General features: G+C 38.7%; 1 protein-coding gene across 1 annotated transcript in view; it reads left to right on the forward strand.

Moving 5' to 3' along the window:
* Nucleotides 1–26,570, forward strand: part of DOCK2 (dedicator of cytokinesis 2) — a 322,065-nt gene that overhangs the window by 29,157 nt on the left and 266,338 nt on the right. Inside the window, exons 7-17 of the mRNA XM_081319663.1 lie at nt 2,206–2,341; nt 4,265–4,419; nt 5,347–5,428; nt 7,632–7,767; nt 9,194–9,269; nt 10,558–10,631; nt 10,997–11,122; nt 12,316–12,440; nt 22,964–23,062; nt 25,755–25,827; nt 25,917–26,020. Of these exons, the coding sequence (XP_081175789.1) occupies nt 2,206–2,341; nt 4,265–4,419; nt 5,347–5,428; nt 7,632–7,767; nt 9,194–9,269; nt 10,558–10,631; nt 10,997–11,122; nt 12,316–12,440; nt 22,964–23,062; nt 25,755–25,827; nt 25,917–26,020 (1,186 nt within the window). The remainder of the gene's footprint in view (nt 1–2,205; nt 2,342–4,264; nt 4,420–5,346; nt 5,429–7,631; nt 7,768–9,193; nt 9,270–10,557; nt 10,632–10,996; nt 11,123–12,315; nt 12,441–22,963; nt 23,063–25,754; nt 25,828–25,916; nt 26,021–26,570) is intronic.

Below are 26,570 nucleotides of genomic sequence, written 5' to 3' on the forward strand. Positions count from 1 at the left end.
GTGGTATAGAAATTTAATAATAATAATAATAATAATAATAATAATAATAATAATAATAATAATAATAATAATAATAATAATAATAACAACAACATCTGTTATGCTGCATTCAAAAACAACGGTGGAGAAAAAGATAATGTGGCTGATAAATATTTCAAATTCAAAATTTGTCTATAGAGGCAACAAAATTAGATGCTTGGATAGGGATATTCTAGAATAAGATAGACTATTGTATGGAATGGAGACCTCAGATTTGCATCTTATCTAAATGAAAAAAAAACCCAGAAAACACATAAGTGTCCTTCATTTATTAAAATGAGTTTTCAAAAACTATTTTAGGGCATTTTTTTAAAGTGGCTTTTGCAAAATGCAATCTTTTTACATGTCATTGTTTAAGCATCAGTGGTCTAAAAGATGAAAAATGTTTGAAGCAGTAAGTCATACAGGGAGATTCTTAAGGGATCTCAGAGAATGATGGTATGGTTCTGCTTTACTAGATGGAAACAGTTAATACAAATATAGAAAGGCAAAAAAATATGATCAAAAAGAACAAGCTCACAATTCCATCAGCTGCTAGGAACTCCTGACAAGACTTAAATGGCTCAGCAGCAAGGAGGACTCCATTCAGTCACACACAGTATCTTCCTAGGCTAGTTCTTTGCAGCAGTACTTTGTCCCTTACAGAGCATGCTGTCATGTTGTCATTCCACAAATTCAGGTGCAAAAATGAAGAGTATAAACAAAGCTGAGGTTAACAGAAGGCAAAGAAATATCATCTGGATTCTCAACTTGCTCCTTTACCAGGCTGGAGTGATGCCAGTCAAAAATTAATATCTAAGTAAAAAAAATAGTTGTTTGGAGATAGAGGAGAATTTGAAGGGAAACAGGCTAGATAAATTGACTGTTTTCTCTTGTTTTTTTCTTAATTTCAAGAGAAACACTTATAGACATAAGGTGTAGCTTCTCTTCAGATGCGAATAGTAGGTCCGCAGAAGTAGGAAGAGAAAGATTTATCAATCTAGTTTTGAAGTTTCCATGACACATTGCACAATAAGTAAAAATGTTCGCTGGGTTCACCCAAACAAAGTGGGATTGGCAAGTGTGACTCAGCATATTGTATAGACTCAGCTAAAGGACTGAATTAGAATCAGAGTAGAGCTGGAAGGGACCTTGGAGGTCTTCCAATCCAGCCCCCTGCTCAAGCAGAAGATCCTATACCATTTTAGAAAAGTGACTGTCCAGTCGCTTCTTAAAAACCTTCAGTGATGAAGCACCCACAATGTCTGAGGGCAAGCTGTTCCACTGGTTAATTGTCCTTGCTGTTAGGAAGTTTCTCCTTAATTCCAGGTTGCTTCTCTCCTTTTTTAGTTTCTATCCCTTGTTTCTTGTCCTGCATTCTGGTGCTTTGCAAAATAAATTGACCCCCTCCTTTTTGTGGCAGCCTCTCAAATACTGGAATACTGTTATCATGTCCGACAAGTCCTTCTTTTCTGTAGACTAGCCAAATCCAAGTCCTGCAGGTGTTCTTCATATGTTTTAGTCTTCAGCCCTTTAATCATCTTAGTTGCTCTTCTTTGTACTTTTTCCAAAGTCTCACGTCTTTTTTGTAATGTGGTGACCAAAACTGGATGCCGTATTCCAGGTGTGGTCTTACTAAGGCTTTATAAATTGGTACTAATACTTCATGTGATCTTTGATTCGATGCTTCTGTTTATACAATCAATAATTTACAATTAGCTTTTTTGGCTGCTGTCGCACACTGCTGACTCATGTTTAAGTGATCTAGGACTCCAAGGTTCCTCTCAAAGTTACTGTTTTTGATCCAGGTTTAAAGATGTGTCCAAGACCGAAAGCTTTTTCATCTTTGCAAACTACAATTACTCAGACTTCTCAAAGATTATTTCTTTCATTGCAAAATCATGGGTGTTAATTATATTCATGGTTCCATTCAGGATACCATTCATCATTATGCAAATTGTGTTTTCAAAGGAGATTATACCCTCATGAGTATTATATTATCTGTTAACCCAAACTTTTTCCGATGCATCAGACATGCTGCTTGGTTTTGCGTGAATGTCTTAATTTTTAAATCACATCTCAGAGATAAACAAACATCAACCAGATTTCAAACAATGTGAAATGAAACCTAAGATATTTGTAGCGTGATGTCTATTTGAAACTAAAGGATGGCCTTTAATGTTGCAGGATTCTTGAGCTGGATCTGATTGTTAGAGATGAAGACGGCAATATTTTGGATCCTGACAAAACCAGTGTCATCAGTCTCTTCCATGCACATACAGAAGCTACAAAAAAAATCACAGAGAGAATTAAAGAAGAAACGGTACGGGGGTTTGCATTCCCTCTTTCTACTTTCAAAAAGAGGTTTCCTTATTTATTCCCACAGAGAATTAATCTGTAAAAGCATCAGCTGCAGCTTAGCAATCATTCTTCCTGCCTGATTCATTATGCATATTAAAAATATCTCTTCACATCAAGTATTTATTCTGAATTCCAAGCTTTTTTAAAATGCTGATTTCAATCCATCAATAAACCAATAACATAACTTAGACCAATTGACACACATATTGGTGCAGACCAAAAGGCCTATAGCAAGCTTTTTTAAAAAAAGTCAGATATACTTTACCTGGTCTTTTAAAACAATATGCAGTGGTCAACCTTTGTAAAAAAAATGGGGAGGGGAGATAAAATTTAGAAGGGAGGACAAGACCTTCCTTATTATCCATGTCTATAAAGGTAAAGGTAAAGGTAAAGGTTCCCCCGCACATGCGTGCTAGTCGTTTCCGACTCTAGGGGCCGGTGCTCATCTCCGTTTCATAGCCGAAGAGCCAGCGCTTGTCCGAGGACGTCTCCGTGGTCATGTGGCCAGCATGACTAGACACCAAAGGCGCACGGAACGCTGTTACCTTCCCACCGTAGTGGTCCCTATTTTTCTACTTGCATTTTTACGTGCTTTCGAACTGCTAGGTGGGCAGAAGCTCGGACGAGTAACAGGCGCTTACTCTGCTACACGGCACTCGGGATTCGACCCGCCAAACTGCCGACCTTCCGATCGACAAGTTCAGCGTCCTAACCCACTGAGCCACCGCATCCCTTGTATCCATGTCTATAGACTCTGTCAAAACCATGTTTGTACGAGGAAAATTAAGTAGTGCACTGATTCAGATTTTCTAAAACCTAGTAACTTATACTACATCCTCTGCTAGCCAAGTAGTTGTTCTTGATGTTTGTAGGTAAACTCTGTTATTCTGAATTCCTATTGAAGCACCAGATTCCTAAGGTTATCGTGATATTGCTCACTTGTGCGTAGTGAGCAATGCCAGATTATCTTCAGGTAATCAAATCTGCTGGGAGATGGTATGTTTAAGTGCACTATTTCCTGAACAGAGCTTTTGTGTGTGAGAGAGATCTCCTTGATCTAATTTCTGGCCAAGTGGAAAAAAAACTATTTTTCCTTTGTGAAGTGCCAGCTTTCCCTTAAAATTAATGCTGAATTTGCTTAAACTTATATCCAGCAAGCAATGCTACATATCATTTAAAAATCAGTAGCACATAAAAAATTACAATAGCAGTATGCTATAACTACAGTAAAAAGTAGGGAAGGAGAAGAACAGTTTATATATAAACAATTTCCTTTTTGCTATTGCATCTCCTCTTTATGTACATGCCTCCCCTAAAAATCCTCCAAAACCCAAAACGAACACAAATGAACAATGAAAACAATACAATAAAAATATATATATATTTGATAATTTTACAAAAAATAAAAAAGCAAAGTTAGTGCCTCCATCACCACTAGGTTATTCAATTGAAGCCAATATTTTGGGGAATGTGAATTTATTGTAATAATTTGACAACTATAAGATTTCTCACACTTTCCCTGGACTCTGTACCTCCCCAAAGAAAGTTACACCTCACAGTTTGGGAAAGCCAGCCTTACACATATACAAAGATGTTTGATTTCAAAAGTAGAGAGGACTTTGTAAATATTTACTACAACAACAGTTAACTTAAACTTGCATCTCAGGTATTTAAAATAACCAAACATTATGGGAATTATATTTCATCACAGCTGGACAGGAAAAGTTGGGAAAAGTGTGATAAATGTTGTGGTTTAAATTTTCTTGACCCCAAAGATGTGATGTAGCATTAACATGACTTTTTTTAAAAAAAAGGAAATCTGTTTATCAAGTACTTTTGCTGTTTTTCTAATAAGTTCTTTCTTTTAACTGTTGTTGGTTCTCAGTCCAAAGATGAGCCTATATACGGAACTTTCTGCCGAAATACTTCATCCCCCACTCACAGCCTTTATGTCTTTGTAAGAAATTTTGTCTGCAAAATAGGAGAAGATGCTGAACTTTTCATGTCCCTCTATGATCCCCATAAGCATATAGTGATAAGGTATGCCAGGGTTTGTTTTTTTTAATGACACACGATGGTCATTTTCCTAAGAAACTTACCGGTAAATGTGTGCATGAGATTATAGATGTGTGGATTATGATAATCTCTTGTGGTCTGGGTGAATTTGGTATGTGTTGAAATTATACATATACAGTTTATGAACAGACATATTTGTATTAATGAATAATTTGGTAAGACATCAGAATGACATGGGTCCGGAATACCTCGGGGACCACCTGCTGCCGGCGTCGACTCCCCTCCGCCCTGTGCGTTCCCACAGAGAGGGCCTCCTCAGGGTGCCTCCAGTCAGAGAATGTTGGCTGGTGGCCCCCAGGGGGAGGGCCTTCTCTGTGGGCGCTCTGGCTTTGTGGAATCAGCTGCCGGTTGAGCTCCGGATGGCACCGGATCTCCGCTCCTTCCGGCGCGGGTTAAAGACCCATTTATTTGAACAAGCTGGCCTGGCCTGATGGGGAGTTACTTAGGGTTTTAATATTTATATATATTTTCTATTGTTTTTACTGTGGGCAATAATTTAATTCTTTTTTTAACTTTTGTATTTTTGTATTTTTATGATATGCCCTGTTCACCGCCCTGAGTCCTTCGGGAGAAGGGCAGTATAAAAATTTAATAAAACAAAACAAACAAGAAAAACAAGACTTATAGGTAGTCCAGGTTTGCATCAAAGCTTGAGCTATCTTAATAGGCTAATGGATCTGCTTGTATCTTTACCTAATTATTAACCATTGTCTCAGACTTTCCCCATTGTTCTAGGTTTAGTCATGGTTTAGCATAATGTCTGAAGTTTGAAACCATTGGCAGAATTTTAAATGATGCACATAATATAATTTAAAATTGCTTGTCAATATCTTATAAAGTGCTATTTTCATTGTGACACTCTCCTTTTATGTAATGTTTATTTTTCCACAGTGAAAATTACTTGGTGAGATGGGGGAGCAAAGGTTTTGTCAAAGAAATTGACAATTTCAACAATCTGAAAGTGGTTTTCACTGTGAGTAGTTTTGTTAAAAAACACACACACAATCTTTTCACTTCACCCACCTATACTATGTGTTCATTTTCTAGAAAGCTTGCAGAATCATCTATTAAATTTATTGACTGTTCTCTCTCCTGCTAACGTTCCTCTGCCCACAGGAAACAGAATTAGCAGAATTCTGCTAGGTGACCTCAATTCATTCATTCTCTCTCTATGGCTAACTTTGCATATAATACAAAGCCGTTATGGGTTTTTGACTTGTGCAAACACAGCTATTGTGGCTTATTTAACTAACCATGGTTAAAGAAGAAATAGGATTGCATGATTTGTGAGTAGGGCAATATAACTTATTTTTTACAAAGAGATTTTATTTTTAGTTTATTGAGTAGTATTGTGAAATAGTGATGGTTACCTCTCTTTGAAAAATTAGTGAATGAATCATAAAACTATTTTTTTTCAAATAACTGATGAGGAGAAACATTTCCATGGAATTGATGCTTTGGCTGTAAGACTAAATCTAGTGTTTGGCTAGACTGACATAATCCTGAAACTCTGAGGATACAGTAGATGGTGGTTGTCATCTTGAAATAACTGATTCATATGATTGTGGCTTTTATCTAGCTATATTTGAGAAATGTTAATATTGTGGTACAAGAAAAATTATCATGTTGTACACAGATGTTATGCTAAATGCAACAGATGACTAAGTCAGTAAGTCACTGAAACATCCTAATTATCTGAGATCTTCCGGGAAAGAAATGCCAAAGTGAAGACAACTTCACTGAAAGCATAGCTGAGTGGATCAGGAATTTGCTGATTGACTGCACAACTTGAGATGGTCCACAAGTGCTCCAGAAAATTGTTTCTAATGTGAAAAAAATTAAGTGCAAGTTTAAAAGCTAAAAGTATTATTTCTTTGGAATAAACAGCAAAAGGGACATTAAAACTTTGGCTTGGGAAAGTTACAAATGAACTAAGAGTCTAGATGGAATGGAAATAAGATTTTCAAATTAATTGTAAGGATTTTTCACGGAGAAATAATTTGTTTTGAATTATTTTTTTAAACAAAATAGGAACTAAAGGTTACAAAGAGAAGAACATTTAAATTTGACTTATTAATATGGAACGGAGCAATATTTTTTAACACTGGACATATTGAAGGATATATTTGGACCCAGGAGATCATTTTAAAAGTGTCTGTCTCTAAAGATAGGCAGTTTAAAAGAAGTTATGGAAAAGCAACAAGTGTTATTGGACATGATTGAGATTGAGTGGATTCAAAAATGACTGGCTACAATAACAATATGGAAAAAGATGCTTCACTGGACAAACAAATAAAACTGCCTGATGTCTTAATAATTAAAATGAATACACAAATAATGCAAAAGAGTGACCTGGATAATTTTCCTATATATTCCTAAAAAGTCTTGTTAAAGCTCTGAAGAATTTTGCAAGAAGAGAAAAAGAAAAATTTAAAGAAATCAAGTACAAGGACATTATTTGAAGGGAATAAAGTTCACGATTCTTAAAAGGAGGGAATATAAAGTTGGTCTGTTTGATCAAAGTTAGGATAGATATGTTGTTATCTGCAGTAACCTTTAAGAGATTTTTTTTTCCTCATCAGAGCAGAAAGATTTGGCTTTAAGGATTTGTTTATAGATAAGAGATGGAATAGGAAAAGAGTTCATTTGTTATATCTTAAGTGAAGATCATAAAACTGTTCATTCTGTGCTCAAGAGGGAATTCTTTTCTTCATTTTATTATTATATTATTATTTGTTATTCCTTTTCTATTTCTATTTTTTTATTTTCTGCAGTTTCTATTTTCTTCATGTTGTTTAAATCAGTTGGTGCTGAAACAACATTTTTCTGTTGTTATTGTTATATTATTATACCAGTATTAGCTCAGAAAATGTTGATGTTTAGTTTATAAGAGTTAAAGTGCAATAGATTTAATATTTTATTGTTGTTTGCATAAGGTAGACTATGATTGTTTGTATTTTTATACCCTGTATTGAGCTCTGGCAAGTTGGGGAAGGGGGAGGGGGAGGGGAGGGAGGTGTTGGGGAGGTTTGGGGAGAGAGGAGGGGGTTGGGAGGGGTTTTGTCTTTTTAAAAAATGTATTGTAAAACTTTTCAATAAAAAAAAATGTTGATGTTTAGATGTCATAGCTTTTTACTGTCAGTCTGTCAATTGGATTTTGCTGTTATTTATCTCAGGATCTTGGAAACAAAGATCTTGGGAGAGACCGGATTTATTTGATCTGTCAAATTGTACGTTTTGGAAAAATGGATCTCAAAGATACTAACACCAAAAAATATACTCATGGCATAAGACGGCCTTTTGGAGTGGCAGGTAAGGCAAAGAATGAACAGGATCCAAAAAGCCTTCACGGTCTTTAATACAATTCCACCTGCACCTATGTCTGTATAGCCACTCTTTGCTTATAAGTGCCACCACCTCCCACATTACCATTGACCTTGAATATTGACGTCCCAGTCAATGTGAGTTTATGATACCTGATATACAGATTTACCAAGATCATGTCATTTATAACATTTTCACTGCCAAGAAGCATATAAGAATAAGCTTTGGCACTGGATACATAGGATTCTGTTTGGGTAACTGGACTTGGCCTACTGTTCTCTCACGTTCAGCACTGACATCTTTTGTGTATTGATATATCCATCAGAGATTTATGAAGCTATATTGGTATTTCATCCCTATAACGATATCAGTTAGACTTTACTGAAACAATTCTGAAGAAAATGTTGAACATGTAGCTTAGAAGTATTCTTTATATTGTGTGATCACAAGAGAAGTCAAGACATGAAAGTGACTATCAAAGCAAAGATCCCTTCCTAAATTTGTTCCAACATTACTCAGTGAGATGTTATTTAAAATGTGCTTGAAAAAAAATCCATGAAAAAGGTGGCTGATCAAAGGATGGTGGATTTTATTTTATTTTAGCAGCATAAGAGAACAAGACACAGTATTTTGTGTGATGCAGAAATGATGCAATAATGTTTTCTTTCCCAGTGATTTCCAGATGTGCCGAATTAAAATTTCAGTCATCATAGGCAGCAAGTTCTAATGATCATTCTAGTTGAGAGAGTTGAAGAAATTTGTAATCCCACTCATCTGGAAAACACCAGGTTAAGGAAGAATGTTAGGACAGGATAAGAACTCCTAATAATCGGCTCACCTGTGCATTATCTCATTAATATTTTATACAGGGAATAAAAAATAATACCAGAGCACAGGCAAGCAAAATTTGAATGCGAATGCATTATTAAGCAAGCATATCAAATCAGCTGTGTCAGCTCCAGCTCTAAATTAATTGCTATTTACTTAGGGCTTTTATAGTTATCGGCAGTTTTTCACTGATGTGTAAATAAGTAATGGTTGATGCAGGAAGTGGGGGGCAAATCACTGAATTTTTCCATGCACTATTTTCTCAGGCAGATACTAGTTTTCTAATATCAGCAATGCTTCCTCACATACATGCTATCCACACAGCAAAGTTTGTTGTGATGTGTTTGTGTGCCTTTATTTTATTCACTGCCTTATTCTGATAAATATGAATTTTTTTTTAAAAAAGTTTTATTCTAATGCACTTATATATGGCTCATGAGGTATATGGTTCTAACTGGGAAAGAAGTTACATCTGTTACCTTTTGATAGCTTTTTTCTTTCTTTCTTTCTTTCTTTCTTTCTTTCTTTCTTTCTTTCTTTCTTTCTTTCTTTCTTTCTTTCTTTCTTTCTTTCTTTCTTTCTTTAGTAATGGACATCTCAGATATTATAAGAGGAAAAGCAGAAAGTGATGAAGAGAAACAATATTTCATTCCCTTTCATCCGTAAGACAATTTTGCTGTTTAATATTTTTAATGTGTAAAAAAATTATTCTGGTAGGATGCAGTCATTATGAAAAAAGATTGTAAAAGTATTTTTAGAAGTCATTATAAACATAAAGAGCCTCTTGTTGCGGGTGAAGAAGGAGAGTGCAAAAGTTGGGTTGAAACTTAACATTAAGAAAACCAAGATCATGGCAACTGGCCCTCTCAATTCCTGGCAAATAGATGGGGAAGAAATGGAGGTAGTGACAGATTTTGTTTTCCTGGGCTCCAAGATCACTGCAGATGGGGACTGTAGCCAAGAAATTAAAAGACGCTTGCTCCTGGGGAGGAAAGCCATGGCAAATCTAGACAGCACACTAAAAAGCAGAGACATCACCCTGTCAACAAAAGTGCGTATAGTCAAGGCTATGGTCTTCCCAGTTGCAATGTATGGCAGTGAAAGTTGGACCATAAGAAAGGCTGAGCGCCAAAGAATTGAGGCCTTTGAACTATGGTGCTGGAGAAGACTCCTGCGAGTCCCTTGGACTGCAAGGCGATCAAACCGGTCAGTCCTAGAGGAGATCAATCCTGACTGCTCTTTAGAAGGCCAGATCCTGAAGCTAAAACTCAAATACTTTGGCCACCTAATGAGAAGGAAGGAGTCACTGGAGAAGAGCCTAATGCTGGGAAAGATCGAGGGCAATAGAAGAAGGGGACGACAGAGAATGAGGTGGCTGGATGGAGTCACTGAAGCAGTAGGCGTGAGCTTAAATGGACTCCAGAAGATGGTAGAAGACAGGAAGGCCTGGAGGAATGTTGTCCATAGGGTCGCGATGGGTCGGACACGACTTCGCAGCTAACAACAACAACAACATAAACATAAATCAAAATGGACTGTATCTAAAGGTACTTTTCTTATATAGGACCTTCTGCTTGCTGAAAGCACATGCAGAGGTCATCTAAATCCAAATATGTTCTTATTGTTGCATACTTTTCACAGTGTAGAATAATTATTGTGCAGGTATCTGTAGATAAGCCCTAGAAGGTCTTGTTCTGAGTGTCAGAGTTGTGTTGATTCCCTTTGCCATTTGTTAATTGCTGGATTTGCCACTGTCTTCTCTTTATTAAACTTAGAAGCATTTGTTGTTTTATGTTTAACCATTTTTCCTTTATCACATATTCAATAACTCTGCCTGGTACTCTAAATGTACTCCTTCACATTCAAGTACTGATGAAAAAGTCGTCTCAACTGATTTTGATTCATTATATGCCTTTGGTTTGCAGTAATATTCTTCTTTTTTTCTTTCAGCGTGCCAGAGAATGAGTTTTTGCACAACCTCTTAAGCAAGGTTACCACATTCAAAAGTGACAGTGGCGGACAAGGTGAAGTATATGCCGGTTCTTACTCCCCCCTCTCATATGGGATCTATATCCTTAAAGGGATGGCACGATTGAAGGCCTTTGTGATCAGTTTCTACAACGTCCAGAGCCAAGTTGGAAGAAGTACTAGGAATCAGTAATATTATATAGGGACGCTACATGCGCTTTCTAATATGTTTGGTTATATGAGCTTTAAACGGAGCCCCTTGTTCACAGAACGAAAACTTCGGTTGGTGCATGAGCTACTTGCTTATGTGAATGTGTTTTAGAGTGAAACTTCTCAATGGGACTTTCTTATCTCTCTCTATGTTTTGAACCCTTAGTTCCCATTTCACGCTAAGTCTTCTTTATCTTTGTATGCCATACAGGATTATGGGTAACCATGAAAAAGCTTGTTGGAGACATTACTCATATTAGAAAGGACTACCCTCACCTAGTTGACAGGACAACAGTTGTCGCTAGGAAGCTTGGCTTCCCTGAAATAATCATGCCAGGTAGGATACCCATCTTTTTTCTTTTGAACTGACAGGCCTCCGTCCCTCCCTCCCTCCCAGACATCAGGGGAAAAGATAAAAGCATCATTACTTAGATTTATAATTTTCTTATAACTCTTCATTAGATCAAAATTAAATTGATCCCAGAGCATCTATGTCAATTACTGTAATAAGCCAATTTTATTTCCTAAGGTCCAGAACAGATCGTCTTGGAACTAAATATGATAATATTATGCATAAAGTGACCAAAATACAATCCAGCTTTTCTTTAAATAGACTTAAATCCTTTACTTAAATCTTTCTGGCCATTAACTATTATACTTTTATTTTTATTTTTTTCTGTAATGCCTAGTGTTTATGTAAAAAAAAAAGATAGATCTATGAGTCATTACTTTTCAATTATTTTTTTTCATCTTCAGTGGGGAATTAATGGCACCCAGATAATTTAATGGCATCCAGAAAGCCTTCCTCCTCCTCCCCCCCACTCCTCTTCCCCCCTCCTTCTCTTCCCCTTCCGCTCCACCCCCATTAGTATAAAGGCATATTTTTAGGTTTGTATACTTGTGTGTGTGTGTGTGTGTGTGTGTGTGTGTACTTTTAATCTATTTGCCTATTTACATTTTTAACCCTGTTATTTGACATATAATAGCTTACAAAACAAGAATTTTTCCAAAAAACTTAACATCACTGACCATTCAAAGTCTGATGAAAAAGATGCATAGCTTCAAGACCAAGCAAGTAAAAAAAAACTCTTCTTAAAAGAAGAGAGCGGAGTTTGTCTGCTTTTCCATATGCATGTGTTTTGAGATGAAGGTAAAAGAGGCTTCTTTGCAAGAAGTGAAATTTGCCCTTTCCAGTTTTTTGTCTCCCTATCCCACCCTCTATTTTTGCTCATTCACTGTATAGACTTACCGTACTTCATGGCACAGTTCAGTTCTTATCCTTGCCATTTTCTCACTCAACTGATTTGACCAAAGTTCACCAGAAGGTGTCACTGCAGAATGAGGATTATGCATTGATGCTGGAGTTACAGTGCAATCATCCTTTCCCTGAAGAGACAATGAAGTCAGCATTAAGATTAACTTCATTTTCCTCTTGAATGTTCTGTATAACCCAGGGTATGGAAGAAATAGTTTTTAATGTGCTTTGTCACTATAGCTACTTATTTCTAACTTTTTGTGTTTCTTTCACAGGCGATGTAAGGAATGACATCTATATTACTTTGCTACATGGAGATTTAGATAAATTTAATAAAACCACTCAGAGAAATGTAGAAGTCAACATGTGTGTCTGTGATGAGGATGGAAAAGTGATACCTGTAAGTGCTGTTCTGCTCTTAATGTATTTTTTTAAAAAAAAAAACATTGCTAAAGCCTAGTGTCATTTTCCTCCGTAGAGTTTCTGAGTATGAATCTACTGGCTTTGGTCCAGAAGTTCTATTTGCAGAAATGTGTATCCATATGCTAGTTTTTGCAACTTATCTTATGCAACTCATGAAACAAAGGCTGGATTCACAAAATCCAATCTTTGTGAGAATCTATAGCATGGCTGATTTGTTTTTAGTCTAACTCATCCATTATAATTCCTACAGCCTAGTTTACAGTTTAGCATGCTGTACGGCACATAAGAAGTATATTAGTATTCATCGCCAAGGTATACCACATGTGAACTGAGAGGAAAAAAGAGGAACTTAGGAATTTTTAAACTTGAGTTGTTTGTTTGATAATGGAAGACTAAGGCAAAGTGCTAGTTAGATTCAGCAAGTACTCCTTTAAAATGCTTAGTGTTTGTCTTTTGGTCCATTTCATAGCATTTGTTCCACACTTCAACCTGCACATTTTTATGAGAGTGCACAGGTGCAAGAAATGGGAATCCAACCTGGCAATTAAAAAGCGGCAAATATATTTTTCTTTGTTAATCAACACTTATCAAAGAGCTTGTTGAAAATTCCAGAACACTGGATTATTGGAAAACTCACTATTGCTTTGTCACTAGGATAAGGGAAAATATTAAAAATAAAATCTTAATAATCACAAGGTCCAAATTATCTCCAAACTACCTGGGCCAATCAAAACCCTGCCTTATTACTATGTTTTAGATTGTTTAACATGGGAATAATATGTTCTCTCATTGGGGGAAAGAGACCAATTAAAATGAGCCCATAAAATGGTATCATTACCTCCAACTGAGGCAATTATAACTGCAGCATCTATGTCTAAATATAACGCATATGTAATGTAGTTGTCAAGAAGGTCCCACAGATGTCTATGTCTACAAAGTGGAGGGAAGGAAATGTTAATAAAGAGATAATATTACCAGGACCTAAATTGGAGGAGATCATGCTGCCACATCACTCTAGTAATCACATGAATGTCGGATTGAGAGGAAACCATTACAAAGCAGTTTGAGAAGGTGTACTGTTGAAAGCTTTGTCAAAGTCAAGCACCTCTTTGAAGTTTTGCATAGGTCTAATAGTCAAAAGCTTCTACCTTGTGTTATTATTTTGAAAGACCTCCACATCAGGTAATAGTTTTCTAATCCTCCCTACATGTTAATGAAAGGAAGCTCATGCTTTCCTCTTTTCCCACTGGTAACATGCAGGCTAAAGTGACTGTGTCAGAGAACAATTTCCAGGAGATGAAAAGTGATGAAAAATGTTCAAGGATACAGCATAATAATATTTTGTCCTTTTACTTAGTATTCCTTGGGTTAGCTTTTTTTTTTGATGTCTGAAGATTAAAACATATAAATATGTTGTAAAATTCTTGCTTTTGCTTAAGTAACAACTATTAAAGGAAAGCAACGGCTTTACTTCCAAAGAGCATATTAAAATTATTAATGCATAGGCAGCATTGTAATATGACTATTTATTTTATTGTATGTTTATTAAAGAGATTTATATGGCTGTCAATCTACCAGAACAAACTGTGGGCAGTGAAGAAGAATAAAAGCCCAATGGAATTGTAAAATAAGACATTAAACAAAATAAAACAAACATGTTGAGGCCCCAATAAGACTCACTTCTACCGATCAAACATACTATGCTGATGATGCACACTTTTCTTGATATTCTACTTTTACTCATTCTTTTGCTACTTATTTTTGTTAACAGAACAGAATAGAATAGAATAGAATAGAATAGAATAGAATAGAATAGAATAGAATAGAATAGAATAGAATAGAATAGAATAGAATAGAATAGAATAGAATAGAATAACAGAGCTGGAAGGGACCTTGGATGTCTTCTAATTGTTTAAATCTGTTAAAAAACTTAAACCATGTAAGGTGGAAGCAGAATGTGTTTAAATTGAAAGATTCCTTTTGAAGCATTAGTAAAGATTCATGACGGTATCTCAAATCTAACTCTTGATCTAAAGTATAATTGGCCAACCTTTTGGCTTGCGTGGGCCTCATTGAGTGAGAAGGAATTTTCTTGGGCCAGATGCAAATATAGTTAACGTATATAAATAGCAAACTTCTTTTATTTTTTAATATTATTAATGTTTTTATTTTTTATTATCTTGACACCCCTGGTTAATTTTTTAGTGAAATTTTTTAGGGGGTTAGGGAGAGGGGTGGGGGGTAATGGTTGTCTGACTATGGGGGGTGGCCATACAACCGTGTTGCAGGCCAGGCCTGGGTCCGACGGCGTTCGGGGGGAGCGGGTTGTGGTTACATCTGGGGCTTGGGAGCGGGTCGTGGGATTACCGATTCCCACGACACTGGGGTATGGCAGCAGGCGTATGGACAGAGGGCCGTATCGTTACCGGGAGGGCCGTCTCCGCTGTCTACAAGCGGTGAGGCGCTCCGACCCTCTGATTCTTCCCCGAGGTGCCGGGAGCGAGGATGTGCAGCCTCCTGAGCTCCGGCTGGTGTACCTGAATGCCAGGTCCGTGGTTAATAAGGCTCCCCTTGTGCGGGATCTAGTGGAGGGTGAGCATGCGGACCTGGCTTGTATCACCGAGACCTGGTTGGGTCCAGAGGGTGGGGTCCCCTTGGTTGACCTTTGCCCACCAGGTTTCCGAGCGTTACACTGGCCTCGGGCTCAAGGTAGGGGCGGGGGAGTGGCGGTAGTTATCAGGGAGACCTTATGTCCGCGGGAGACCACTGTTCCTCAGATAGTCAGGTGTGAGTCTCTCTTTTTGAGGTTTGGTTCGGGGGCGCAGTTGGGCTTGCTGCTGGTGTACGTTTCGCCTAGTCACACAGCGGCAGCCCTGCCCGAGCTACTCGATGTCCTCTCCAGTTTGGTGATTGAGTTCCCCAAACTTCTAGTTTTGGGTGACTTCAATCTACCATCCCTGGGAGGGTCATCTGAGTTAGCCCGGGAGTTCATGGCTTCCATGACGGCCATGGACCTGACGCAGGTAATTTCTGAACCAACTCATGAGGGAGGCCACACCCTTGACTTGGCTTTTTTATCTGGACGGTGGTTGGATGATCTTGGTGGGGGCTCTCCATTTATTATGCCCCTGTCATGGACCGATCATCACCTCCTGCGGCTGGTCTTCCGTCTTGCCACCCCCCACCGTGGGGAGGCGGAACCAACTGGATGGTACTGCCCCAGGCGCTTAATGGACCCTGACGGGTTCCAGGCAGCGCTGGGATCCCCATCTGCCTCCGTCGCTCACAACTCGGCGGATGCCTTAGTGGAAGCCTGGGAAAGGGCAGCCACTGAGGCACTGGACTGAGTTGTACCCTTGCGGCCCCTGACCCGGTGCAGATCCCATCGAGCTCCATGGTTCTCCGTGGAGTTCCAGGAGATGAAGCGTCGGAAACAGGGCCTAGAGAGCTGCTGGAGGTCCAGCCGATCCGAATCCGACCGGTTGCGGTTAAGAACCTATATTAGGTCTTATCTCGCAGCGATGAGGGCAGCGAGGTATAATTACTTCTCTGCCCTCATCGCGTCCGCAGATAATCACCCGGCTGCCCTGTTTAGGGTGACTCGCTCCCTCCTTAATCAGGAGGTGAGGGAGGATCCCTTGCAGGGTCGTGCCGAGGAGTTTGGTCAACATCTGTCGGATAAAATCGCTCGGATTCGGACCGGTTTGGACTCCAGCTGGGCAGAGTCTGACGATCAGGACACGGGCGGTCTTGTCAATGTTATCTGGGAGGAGTTTGATTCTGTGACCCCTGATGAAGTGGACAGGATTATGGGGAGGTTGAGCTCCACCACATGTTTATTGGATCCGTGCCCTTCCTGGCTGGTTTATGCAGCCAGGGAGAGGACACGAGGCTGGTTCCAGGCGGTTATATCTGCTTCTTTGAGTGAGGGTAATTTCCCCACCATCTTGAAGGAGGCGGTGGTGAGACCTATCCTCAAGAAGCCTGCCTTGGACCCAGCTGTGTTGAACAACTTTCGTCCAGTCTCCAACCTTCGCTTTCTTGCGAAGGTTGTTGAGAGTGTGGTGGCGCATCAGCTCCCTCTGGTCCTGGATGAAGTGGATTATCTGGACCCGTACCAATCGGGTTTCAGGCCCGGGTACAGCACGGAGACGGCATTGGTCGCTCTGGTGAATGATCTCTGGAGGGCTCGGGATAGGGGATATTCCTCTGTCCTAGTCCTATTAGACTTTCGATACCATCGACCATGGTATCCTGCTGCAGCGTCTCAGGGGACTGGGAGTGGGAGGCACGGTTCTTCGGTGGTTCTCCTCCTATCTCCTGGGACGTTCGCAGTCGGTGTTGGCAGGGGGGCAGAGACCGGCCCCTAGGTCTCTCGTTTGTGGAGTTCCTCAGGGGTCGGTTCTCTCGCCTCTTCTGTTCAACATCTACATGAAATCGCTGGGTGAGATCATTCGTGGTTTTGGAGTTGGGTATCATCAATATGCTGATGATACCCAACTTTTCATTTCGACCCCAAACCACCCCAGTGATGCCCTCGCTGTGATGTCCCGCTGCCTGGAGGCGGTTCGGGTCTGGATGGGGAGGAACAGACTTCAACTCAACCCTGACAAGACTGTGTGGCTGTACATTCTGGCATCCCGGGACATTCAAAATGTTCCATCACTTTCTATGGGGGGGTGAGTCTTTACCCCCCGTGGATAGGGCTCGCAACTTGGGAGTCCTCCTAGATTCACGGCTTACCTTAGAAGATCATATAGTAGCCGTGACTAGGGGGGCTTTCACACAGGTTCGCCTGGTGCGTCAGTTGCGGCCCTATCTAGACCGGGATGCCCTGTGTACGGTCACTCATGCGCTCGTGACCTCTGGTCTTGACTATTGCAATGCTCTCTACATGGGGCTTCCCTTGAAGACCACTCGGAGGCTCCAACTGGTACAGAATGCGGCCACGAGAGTTGTCTTGGAAGTTTCCTGGTACTCCCATGTTACACCTTTGCTCCGCGAGCTGCATTGGTTACCAGTTGTCTTCCGGGTGAGGTTCAAGGTCTTAGTGATGGTTTTTAAGTCCTTACATGGCATGGGTCCGGAATACCTTGGGGACCACCTGCTGCCGGCGTCGACTCCCCTCCGCCCTGTGCGTTCCCACAGAGAGGGCCTCCTCAGGGTGCCTCCAGTCAGAGAATGTCGGCTGGTGGCCCCCAGGGGGAGGGCCTTCTCTGTGGGCGCCCCGGCTCTGTGGAATCAACTGCCAGTTGAGCTCCGGATGGCACCGGATCTCCGCTCCTTCCGGCGCGGGTTAAAGACCCATTTATTTGAACAAGCTGGCCTGGCCTGATGGGGAGTTACTTAGGGTTTTAATATTTATATATATTTGTTATTGTTTTTACTTTGGGCAATAATTTAATTCTTTTTTAACTTTTGTATTTTTGTAGTTTTATGATATGCCCTGTTCACCGCCCTGAGTCCTTAGGGAGAAGGGCGGTATAAAAATTTAATAAAACCTAAACCTAAACCTAAACCACATTTCTAGGTGTCCAGAGGTGCATGTGGCCTGCATACTGCATGTTGGGCACACAAAGTTTCAAATATGATGAAAGATGATATTTTAAGAGTAATTTATTTATCAAATGCAATGTATTTATTTCTTCCTTTGCTGTCCATTCAAATTAATACAAACTTCATGCATTTTTGATGTGCAGTGTTGGCTCAGTTACAAATGCTTCTGATGTGATAAAAAATTAATTTAACAGAAAATTGTAAAGTGAGAAGAGGTGCAAAAATAACACCTGTAATCAGCCAACAATTCTTTCCACGGGAAAGTTTGAAAATAATTACCTTCTTGCAATGTTAAATTTCCAGGGAATTTCCTATGGAATGAACAGAATTGATTGAAATGGGAAGGAAGAAATTAAGAAGGCATTTGAAAAGAATAGCTACATGATGCAAAAATAAAAAAAGAAATACCACTGAGTTTATTTATCCCAAATCATAATAATAATAATAATAATAATAATAATAATAATAATAATAATAATAATAATAATAATAATAATAATAATAATAATAATAATAATAATAATAATAATAATAAAATTTCTATACCGCCCTTCTCCCGAAGGACTCAGGGTGGTGTACAGGGCATGGCTGCCTCTTCCCAGGCTTCCACTAAGGCATCGGCCGAGCTGTGAACTAAGGCGGCAGGTGGGGACCCAAGCGCCGCCTGGAACTGCTCAGGGTCCATTGAGCGCCTAGGGCAGAACCATCTAGTTGGTTCAACAACCCCACAATGGGGAGTGGCAAAACGGAAGACCAGCCACAGGAGATGATGATCGGTCCATGACAGGGGCGTAACAATTGGGGAACCCCCACCCAGATCATCTAACCACCGGCCAGATAGAAAAATCAAATCGAGCGTGTGACCCCCCATGAGTCGGGCCCTGAATTACTTGCATCAGGTCCATGGCCGTCATGGAAGCCATGAACTCCCGAGCTAACTCAGATGATCCCCCCAGGGATGGTAGATTGAAGTCACCCAAAATCATAAATCTGGGGAACTCAATCACCAACCCCGAGAGGATGTCGAGAAGCTCAGGCAGGGCTGCTGCTATGCGACTAGGCGAAAGGTACACCAGCAGCAAGCCCAAATGAACACGAACCTGGGTTTAAATGATACCCCCACAAGTGATCAACATACATAAAAATCCTTTCCAATTGAAAGCAATTATGGAGATTCCTCCATCACCAAATCTGTATGCATGTGTTTATTTATGTATTTAGAATGATTATGTGGCTCCCCATCTTCAGTAATGTCTCTTGGAGAAAGGGATACATATAAAATATAAAATTATACAAATCCAAAACACAAAAAAATGATACCATCTAAAAATAATAGGTTGGGGAAATTCTGTCTTTCTGTCTGTCTGTCTGAATGTCTATTCAGACACTTATACAAACGTACCTACATATTCATACCTACACATAAACACTTTTTGAAGCACTGTTAAAAGAAGAGGAAGAAAGAATAGGATGTTAATTCTGTAACTGCCAAGACCCTTACACATTATAGTGTCTAATTTTTCTTACCTCTTAATATCTTCCTAGTCTGTATGCCCATGAACGCTGATGCCATTCTGTCCATTTCCATTAGCATTAAATGAGCCTGGTAGCAGGTTTGAGAGAATTTTAGAAAAATATAGGTATGTGTTGTTGTTTTTTGCTTTGTCATGATAGGCTAGTTACTCTTCCAAGACAGAAAGAGAAGTAGGCCCATTTTACTAGATAACAGGAATGGCTTCTTTTTCTTCTATTTGTGAAATCATCTACTTGCTCTAGATTGGACTCAACAGGATTGACAACTTTTGTGAAAGGCTATTCATTCTTTGCTTTCCCTGGAGATTTTTATTCAATTTTATATTTTATTTCTTTGTTTGCATTGTCGGCGCTGAAGCTGCCACTAATCAAAATAGTTGTGCTTGTCACATTACCTTCTCAGAATTCTTGAGCACAGAAAGAAATTAAAGAATCACAAAGCTTGGGAATATCATTTAGGCTATCCTCTTTTACCTGTTTCGTATAAAAATTCAAACTGAAGTACCATAACAGCAACTGTCTAATCTTTGCTCAAAAGCATCACGTGGAGGGAAACCCACCACATCTCTGACTAAATCCTTCCATTGTCGATTCAATCCTTTCTTGTAATATTAAAGGACTCTCTGCTTTCTTGTAACTTGAATCTATTATTCTGCGTCCTGTTCTCTGGCAAGAAGGAACAATTCCTGGCTATTGTCCATGTACCATCCTTTCATGTATTTGAACAGTGCTATAATCTCCCTCCGGCATCTTTTGTTCAGTAAGCTAAACATTTCCAGGTCCTTCGATTTCTTTTCATAGGATTTAATTTCTAATGCCTAATCATTTTCATCGTCCCTTTTTGAACATATTCTCATTGCTCTCCACCCTTCCTAAAATTGTCATATCTAGATCAAGATCCAACATTCAAGGAAGTGGAGAGATCCGTAGGTGGATCACAAGTGGGATTATTCCCTGTAGTTTAGAAACTGGACTCGTTTTCATGCAGCCTAAAACTGCAACTGCTTTATGCTACAGACTCATATTCATTCTATACTCAAAACTCATTCCTCAGGTTTTTTCCCCCAACAACTTTATTGCTTAGCCAGGTATTCCCCATTTTACACAGGTAGTCTTTGAGTTACGCCCACATTTAAACCCAACATTTATGTTGCTAAGTGAAACATTTGTTCAGTGAGTTTTGCCCCATTTTAGGAACTTTCTTACAACCGTTGTTAAGTGAATCATTGCAGTTCTTAAGCTATTAACACGGCTGTTCAGTGAAAGTGTCTTCCCCATTGATGTTGCAGAAGGCTGCAAAAGCTGATCGCATGACCCCAAGACACTGCAACCCCTTATAAACATGAATCCATTGCCAAACATCTGAATTTTGACCACGGGGAAATGATGCACTGGTCATAAGTGTGAGAAATGGTCATAAGTCACATTTTTTGGGGGCCATTGTAACTTTGAATGGTCACTAAATAAACTCTTGTAAATCGAGGACCACCTGTAGCCGTTTGTGTGATGCCTGTCTTTTAACTGAAGAATTCTGCAATTGCCTCGTTAAATTCCGTTTTATGATTTTCAGTCCGTTTCTCTAACTCATTGTGACAGTTTATAATTTTACTTCTGCCTTCTGGGCTTTACCTCTCTCACCCACTGTCATCTCATTTGCCATTATTTAATTAATTAATTAAAATGCTGAAGCATAGAGTCAGCAGCCTTGAACCAATGCAGCACTCCACTCTGTATTTTGCTCCAGGATGGTGAGAAAACACTTAGGGAGTATTCTCCGAGTATGATTTTCAAGCCCAACAATGTCTCCACTTAATAGTCATGCCATCCAGCTCACACCTAATTAGCTTGCTCATCAGCGTATCATAAGCCGCTTCGATCCATATTTCTCGTGGAACGTGTGCACTTCCCTCGGAGAGGACTGAGACAAAAAGTGGGGAGCTGAGTTATTCTACTCTATCTAGTGCTTCTTGCCTGCTAACATTTTGCCATCTCCACTGGACTTCTGGCGCACACACGCCCATTCTGTTTTCTTCCTTTTCAAAAGGAAGGGGGATCTATTTTGATATTCTTTGCCAATCCCAACTCATTTCGAGCTTTGGCTCTTCTCACACACCGTCATTAGATTTCATCCCTGTCTTTGTGTATTTTGGGAGTTGTCTCTCTTTCTACCTCCTGTATGAGTTCTTTGGTGGGATGGCAGTAGCGGAATACCCAGTTTTATTTTACTAGCTTCTATTTTTCTGTTCCCCTCCTCATTGGAATAGTGGGCAATTGTGTTTTAGTATTTTCTTTTTTAGCAAATACTTTCTCTCACACAGACACCCATAGTTGTATAATGCAGATAGTCCTCGACTTACAATAGTTCATGTAGTGACCGTTCAGAGTTAAAATGGCACTTTAAAAAAGTGACTTATGTCCATTTTTCACACTTGCAGCATTCCTGTGGTGACATGATTAAAATTTGGGCGCCTGACAACTGGTTCATATTTATGACGGTTGCAGTGTCCCGGGGTCGTGACTATCTTATGGAAACTTCTGACAAGCACAGTCAATGGGGAAGCCAGATTCACTTAAGAACTATGTTACTAACATAACAACTGCAGTGATTCACTTAACAACTCTGTCAAGAAAGGTTGTTAAATGGGGCAAAACTCACTTAACAGTTGTCTCACTTAGCAACACAAATTTTGGGCTCAATTGTGGTTGTAAGTCGAGGACTACCTGTACTGGCATTTAAATTTACTAAAACAAACAAATGCAAGTATGTATATTGCATAGGAATTGCTTCAGTTTTTAAAAATTAGTTAGTTAAACCTCTCTCAGGGATCAGGGAATGCCAACTTTTATGGGATTTGCAGCACCCAATCCTATGGCCTGGAACGGAAGGAGTAATTTTAATTAGCACCTTTTAAAACTTTCCCCATGTACCTTGACACAGCATGTGAAACACTAGGAGACTCACAACAGAGTTACAACTACCCACTAACAAATAAAAAGTAAGCCAGGAGATCAAAGGCAAGTGGGTGGTCCTATAAGAGTTCATCTGCAATGGGTTCTGAGTAGCTGAATAATTTTACTTAATCTCATCCTTTTCAGTTATCTGCCCTCTAGACAAGATTCCCCAACGTTGACAACTTCCAGGCTGTGTGGACTAAGTCCTAGAATTTTCATCAACGGCCATGCTGGATGTAGAATTCTGAGCTTTGTAGTCCAACCATCCAGAAGTTCCTATGGTTGGAAAATAATGCTATAGACTGTACAGTACATGTTTAGATTATTCCCTTTCTGGAATAAGAAACTAATCTCAAGGATTATAATAGATATGAATGGAAAAATATATTGGTGATAAAAATGATACAATCATAAGAACTAGGAAGTAGTATCTTCTCTTCATTTTTCTGTTTTGGACAGAATGTGATTTGCTTAGGGGCTGGAGACAAGCCTGTGAATGAATACAAGTCAGTTGTCTACTATCAAGTCAAACAACCCCGTTGGATGGAGACATTAAAGGTACAAAAAAGGAGCAGAGATCTCTCTATTTAAAATCTTAAGGCAATCTATTAATATTGCTGATTTTGCTAAGTGAGGATTTCTGAGAAACAGAGCCTAGAAACCCAAGCTTCAGAATGTTTGGGTATGCATTAAAATGATTTTTAGAACTATTCAAATAACTGCCTTCAATCCTACAAGACCGACTACATGAAAATGAAAACAATGATTATAATGATATAGTTTGTTGTATATATGTTTTATTTCACTAGGGCAGTATCAATACAATGTAAGAAATATAAATATAATATCAAAAGTTGAAGAAATTAATAAAATGCAGAACTGATATATATCCCAATTCTTAGGTGAACAAAGTAGTGGACATTACTGTACTTTTTATATAATGGGTAACGAGCAAATTCTAGAGAACATGTGATGCAAATAACTTCAGATGACTGAAAACTACTGAGAAAGCGTATTGGAAACCAGTTTCTGTTAAAAACAGAAGACTATAGAGAACATATTTAAATATCTTCAAGAATGGTAAAACAAATTAATTTCCTGTGACTTCAAAGATTTCTGGATCCAGAATAAGAATCATTTTGTAACGGATCCCATATAATAGAAATTTAACTAAAGTTTATAGTGAAACATTCATTTTTCTCCTTAAATAGCTTTTGGATCGTCTAATTCCACAGTCTGATGTAGTTTTCAGCCCAGCCCTAACAGTCATTCTCTGATAAAAAGAACAGCAAATGTAATATTTGTATTGGAAGATGATACACGATGTTGGAATTTAGTCAACAAAGCAAAATACATTAGTTATATGGTCATTTTCAGTGGCAAATCGGAGATATAGATATATAATTATGAATGCAATACAGGTAGTCCTCAATTTATGTTCATTCACTTAGTGACTATTCAAGGTTACGATGGCACTGAAAAATGTGACTTATGACTGATCCTCACACTTATGGCTGTCTCTGTGCGCCAATAGTCACTTGATCAGTGTTCAGGTGCATGACAACCAGCACGTTTTTATGATGGTTGCAGTGTCCCAGGATCATGTGATCACCATTTGTGACTTTCCCAACCAGCTGTTGACAAGCAAAGTCAGTGGGGGAGGCCGGATTCACTTAACAATCTTGTGATTCACTTAACAAATCAGCAAAAAATAGTTGTGAAATTGGGCCAACTCACTTAATGACTGACTTCCTTAACAATGGAAATCCAATCCCAATGGTGATAATAAATTTAGGACTACCTTTAAATACAAGTTCACTATGAAATGTAAAAATCCTTCTGAGCCATATTCAGATAAGTAGTGATTTATACTTACTAAAAAAACTAATTTGGGCAATACCTAAACATGCGATAGAAAATATAAATGTGGGATTTAAGCATGATGTGATTACATATAAAGAAATTCTTAGATTGGAAAGAAATGTATGGCAATTAAAGCCATTTAATATTTTAAAAGAAGAAAAGATAGTACAAACTTGGTTTCAGTATGGGCAGTTACAAGCTAGATGGAAACAGGATCAGAAAATTGGTATTTCCATAGTAGATGAAAATTTGGTTAAACAAATTAGAGATCAAAGTCCTGCACATATAAGAAGGATATATAATGCATTGATAGAAATAGACTCAGAAACAGAAATTGTTAAAGATTGTATGATAAAATGGGCCCAGAATATTCAAGAACCAATAACGATGGATACTTGGGAAACAATCTGGGTCAGAAATGTAAAATTTACACAGGCACAAAATTTAAGAGAGAATTTTTATAAGATGTTTTATAGATGGCATTTAGATCCTAAGAAATTGGCATGTATGTATCCAAATTATCAGCCTAAATGCTGGAGATGTGGTTGTGATGATGCAACGTATTATCATATATGGTGGACTTGTAAAAAAGTTAAAGCTTTTTGGATTAAAATTTGGTGGAATATGCAGAAGATATTTAAGAAAAAGATAAAGTTTTCTCCACAATTATTTTTGCTGGGTATTACTATAGACTGTACTGCTATAGAAACTAAATTGATGTTGAATATAATAACGGCAGCAAGACTTTTGGTAGCGCAATATTGGAAGAAGGAGGATTTGCCTACTATAGAAGAATGGACTTTAAAAGTTTCGAACCTGGCAGAAATGGCAAAAATTTCAGCATATTTGAAAGACCATTCGCAACAAAGATATATCTTGGAATGGAGAAGATGGATTGATTACATTCAGAATAAATATGGGACCAAAAAGTTTCATTTAGCATTTGAATAAGTATTAGATTTATAAGATTGATTATTATTTAGTTACTTTTAAGGAGAGTTAAAGTGTGATAGGATTTAAAGTGTTATTATAGTTAGTTAGCATATTATAGTTTAAGATTGTTAGGGTCAATACCCTGTATTACGCTCTGGGAAGTCGGGGGGAGGGGGAGGGAGGGGAAATTGGGTGGGGGTGGGGGAGGGGTGGGTCTTATCTTTATAATGTATCTGTAAAGCTTTTTTAATAAAAAAAACTAAGATATGTGATAAAATATAAACTCTGAAAAATCACTGTACACAAGAGTTTTCATTGATAAAAATAACAGGTTCCCTTTCTATGGATAAATGTTGACAGTCCTGTTCCAAAAAGTTTTCCTCCATCCTTTTTGCATTGATTTTATTATTTAAGTTAAGTTGCTGTTTGTTTCAAATGCTATTTCTTTAAATAGGTAGCCTTACCCATTGAGGATATGCAAAGAATTCATTTGCGTTTTATGTTTAGACATCGATCATCTTTGGAGTGTAAGTAACCTCTTTTGTTCCTTTGGTTTCAATATGCAAAATTAAATAAGTTGGTAAAAACGATTAATACCAAATTTTGGTTTGTTCAGCTAAAGACAAGGGAGAAAAGAACTTTGCAATGGCCTATGTAAAATTAATGAAGGAAGACGGGACAACTCTGCTTGATGGCATTCATGAACTGGCAGTTTTAAAGGTACACTCTTATTATCTTATCTTATTGCATTGATTTGGTATTGCTCAGGGGTCAGCAACCTGAAACAGTGAAAGAGCCACTCAGAACCGGTTCCCTCAAAAAAGGAAAAACTGGGAGCTGCAAAAAATGTGTGTGCATGTGCGTACATGCACGCATGCACAGAACAGGGTTTGACTGAAGAGTGGAGCCAAGGCGAACTATGCACCTACCCTGCATATTTGAATTGATTGGTTGAACTTTTTTAGTCCCACTTTTTTTTTATTATTGGACTGCACATGGCAGAGGACTGGGAGCCGCAGGAGTCGGCTGAAAGAGCCGCATGCGGCTCCGGAGCCACGGGTTGCAGACCTGTGGTATTGCTGAATCCAGTGGCAACTTCCTGTTAGGCTATTAAACTATCATAGTACACACTAAGAAAAGTTGCTTTGGCATAATATCCTTTGTCTGAATTTGGTTTGTTGTGTTGTAAGGTGTCAAACAATGTGCAGTGTATGAACTTATTTTTACCTTTCTTTACCCTTTCTCTGGCTTATATTTACAGTACCATAAT

The sequence above is a fragment of the Vipera berus genome (genome assembly GCF_964194415.1).
Source record: "Vipera berus genome assembly, chromosome: 2".
Lineage (NCBI taxonomy): Eukaryota > Metazoa > Chordata > Lepidosauria > Squamata > Viperidae > Vipera > Vipera berus.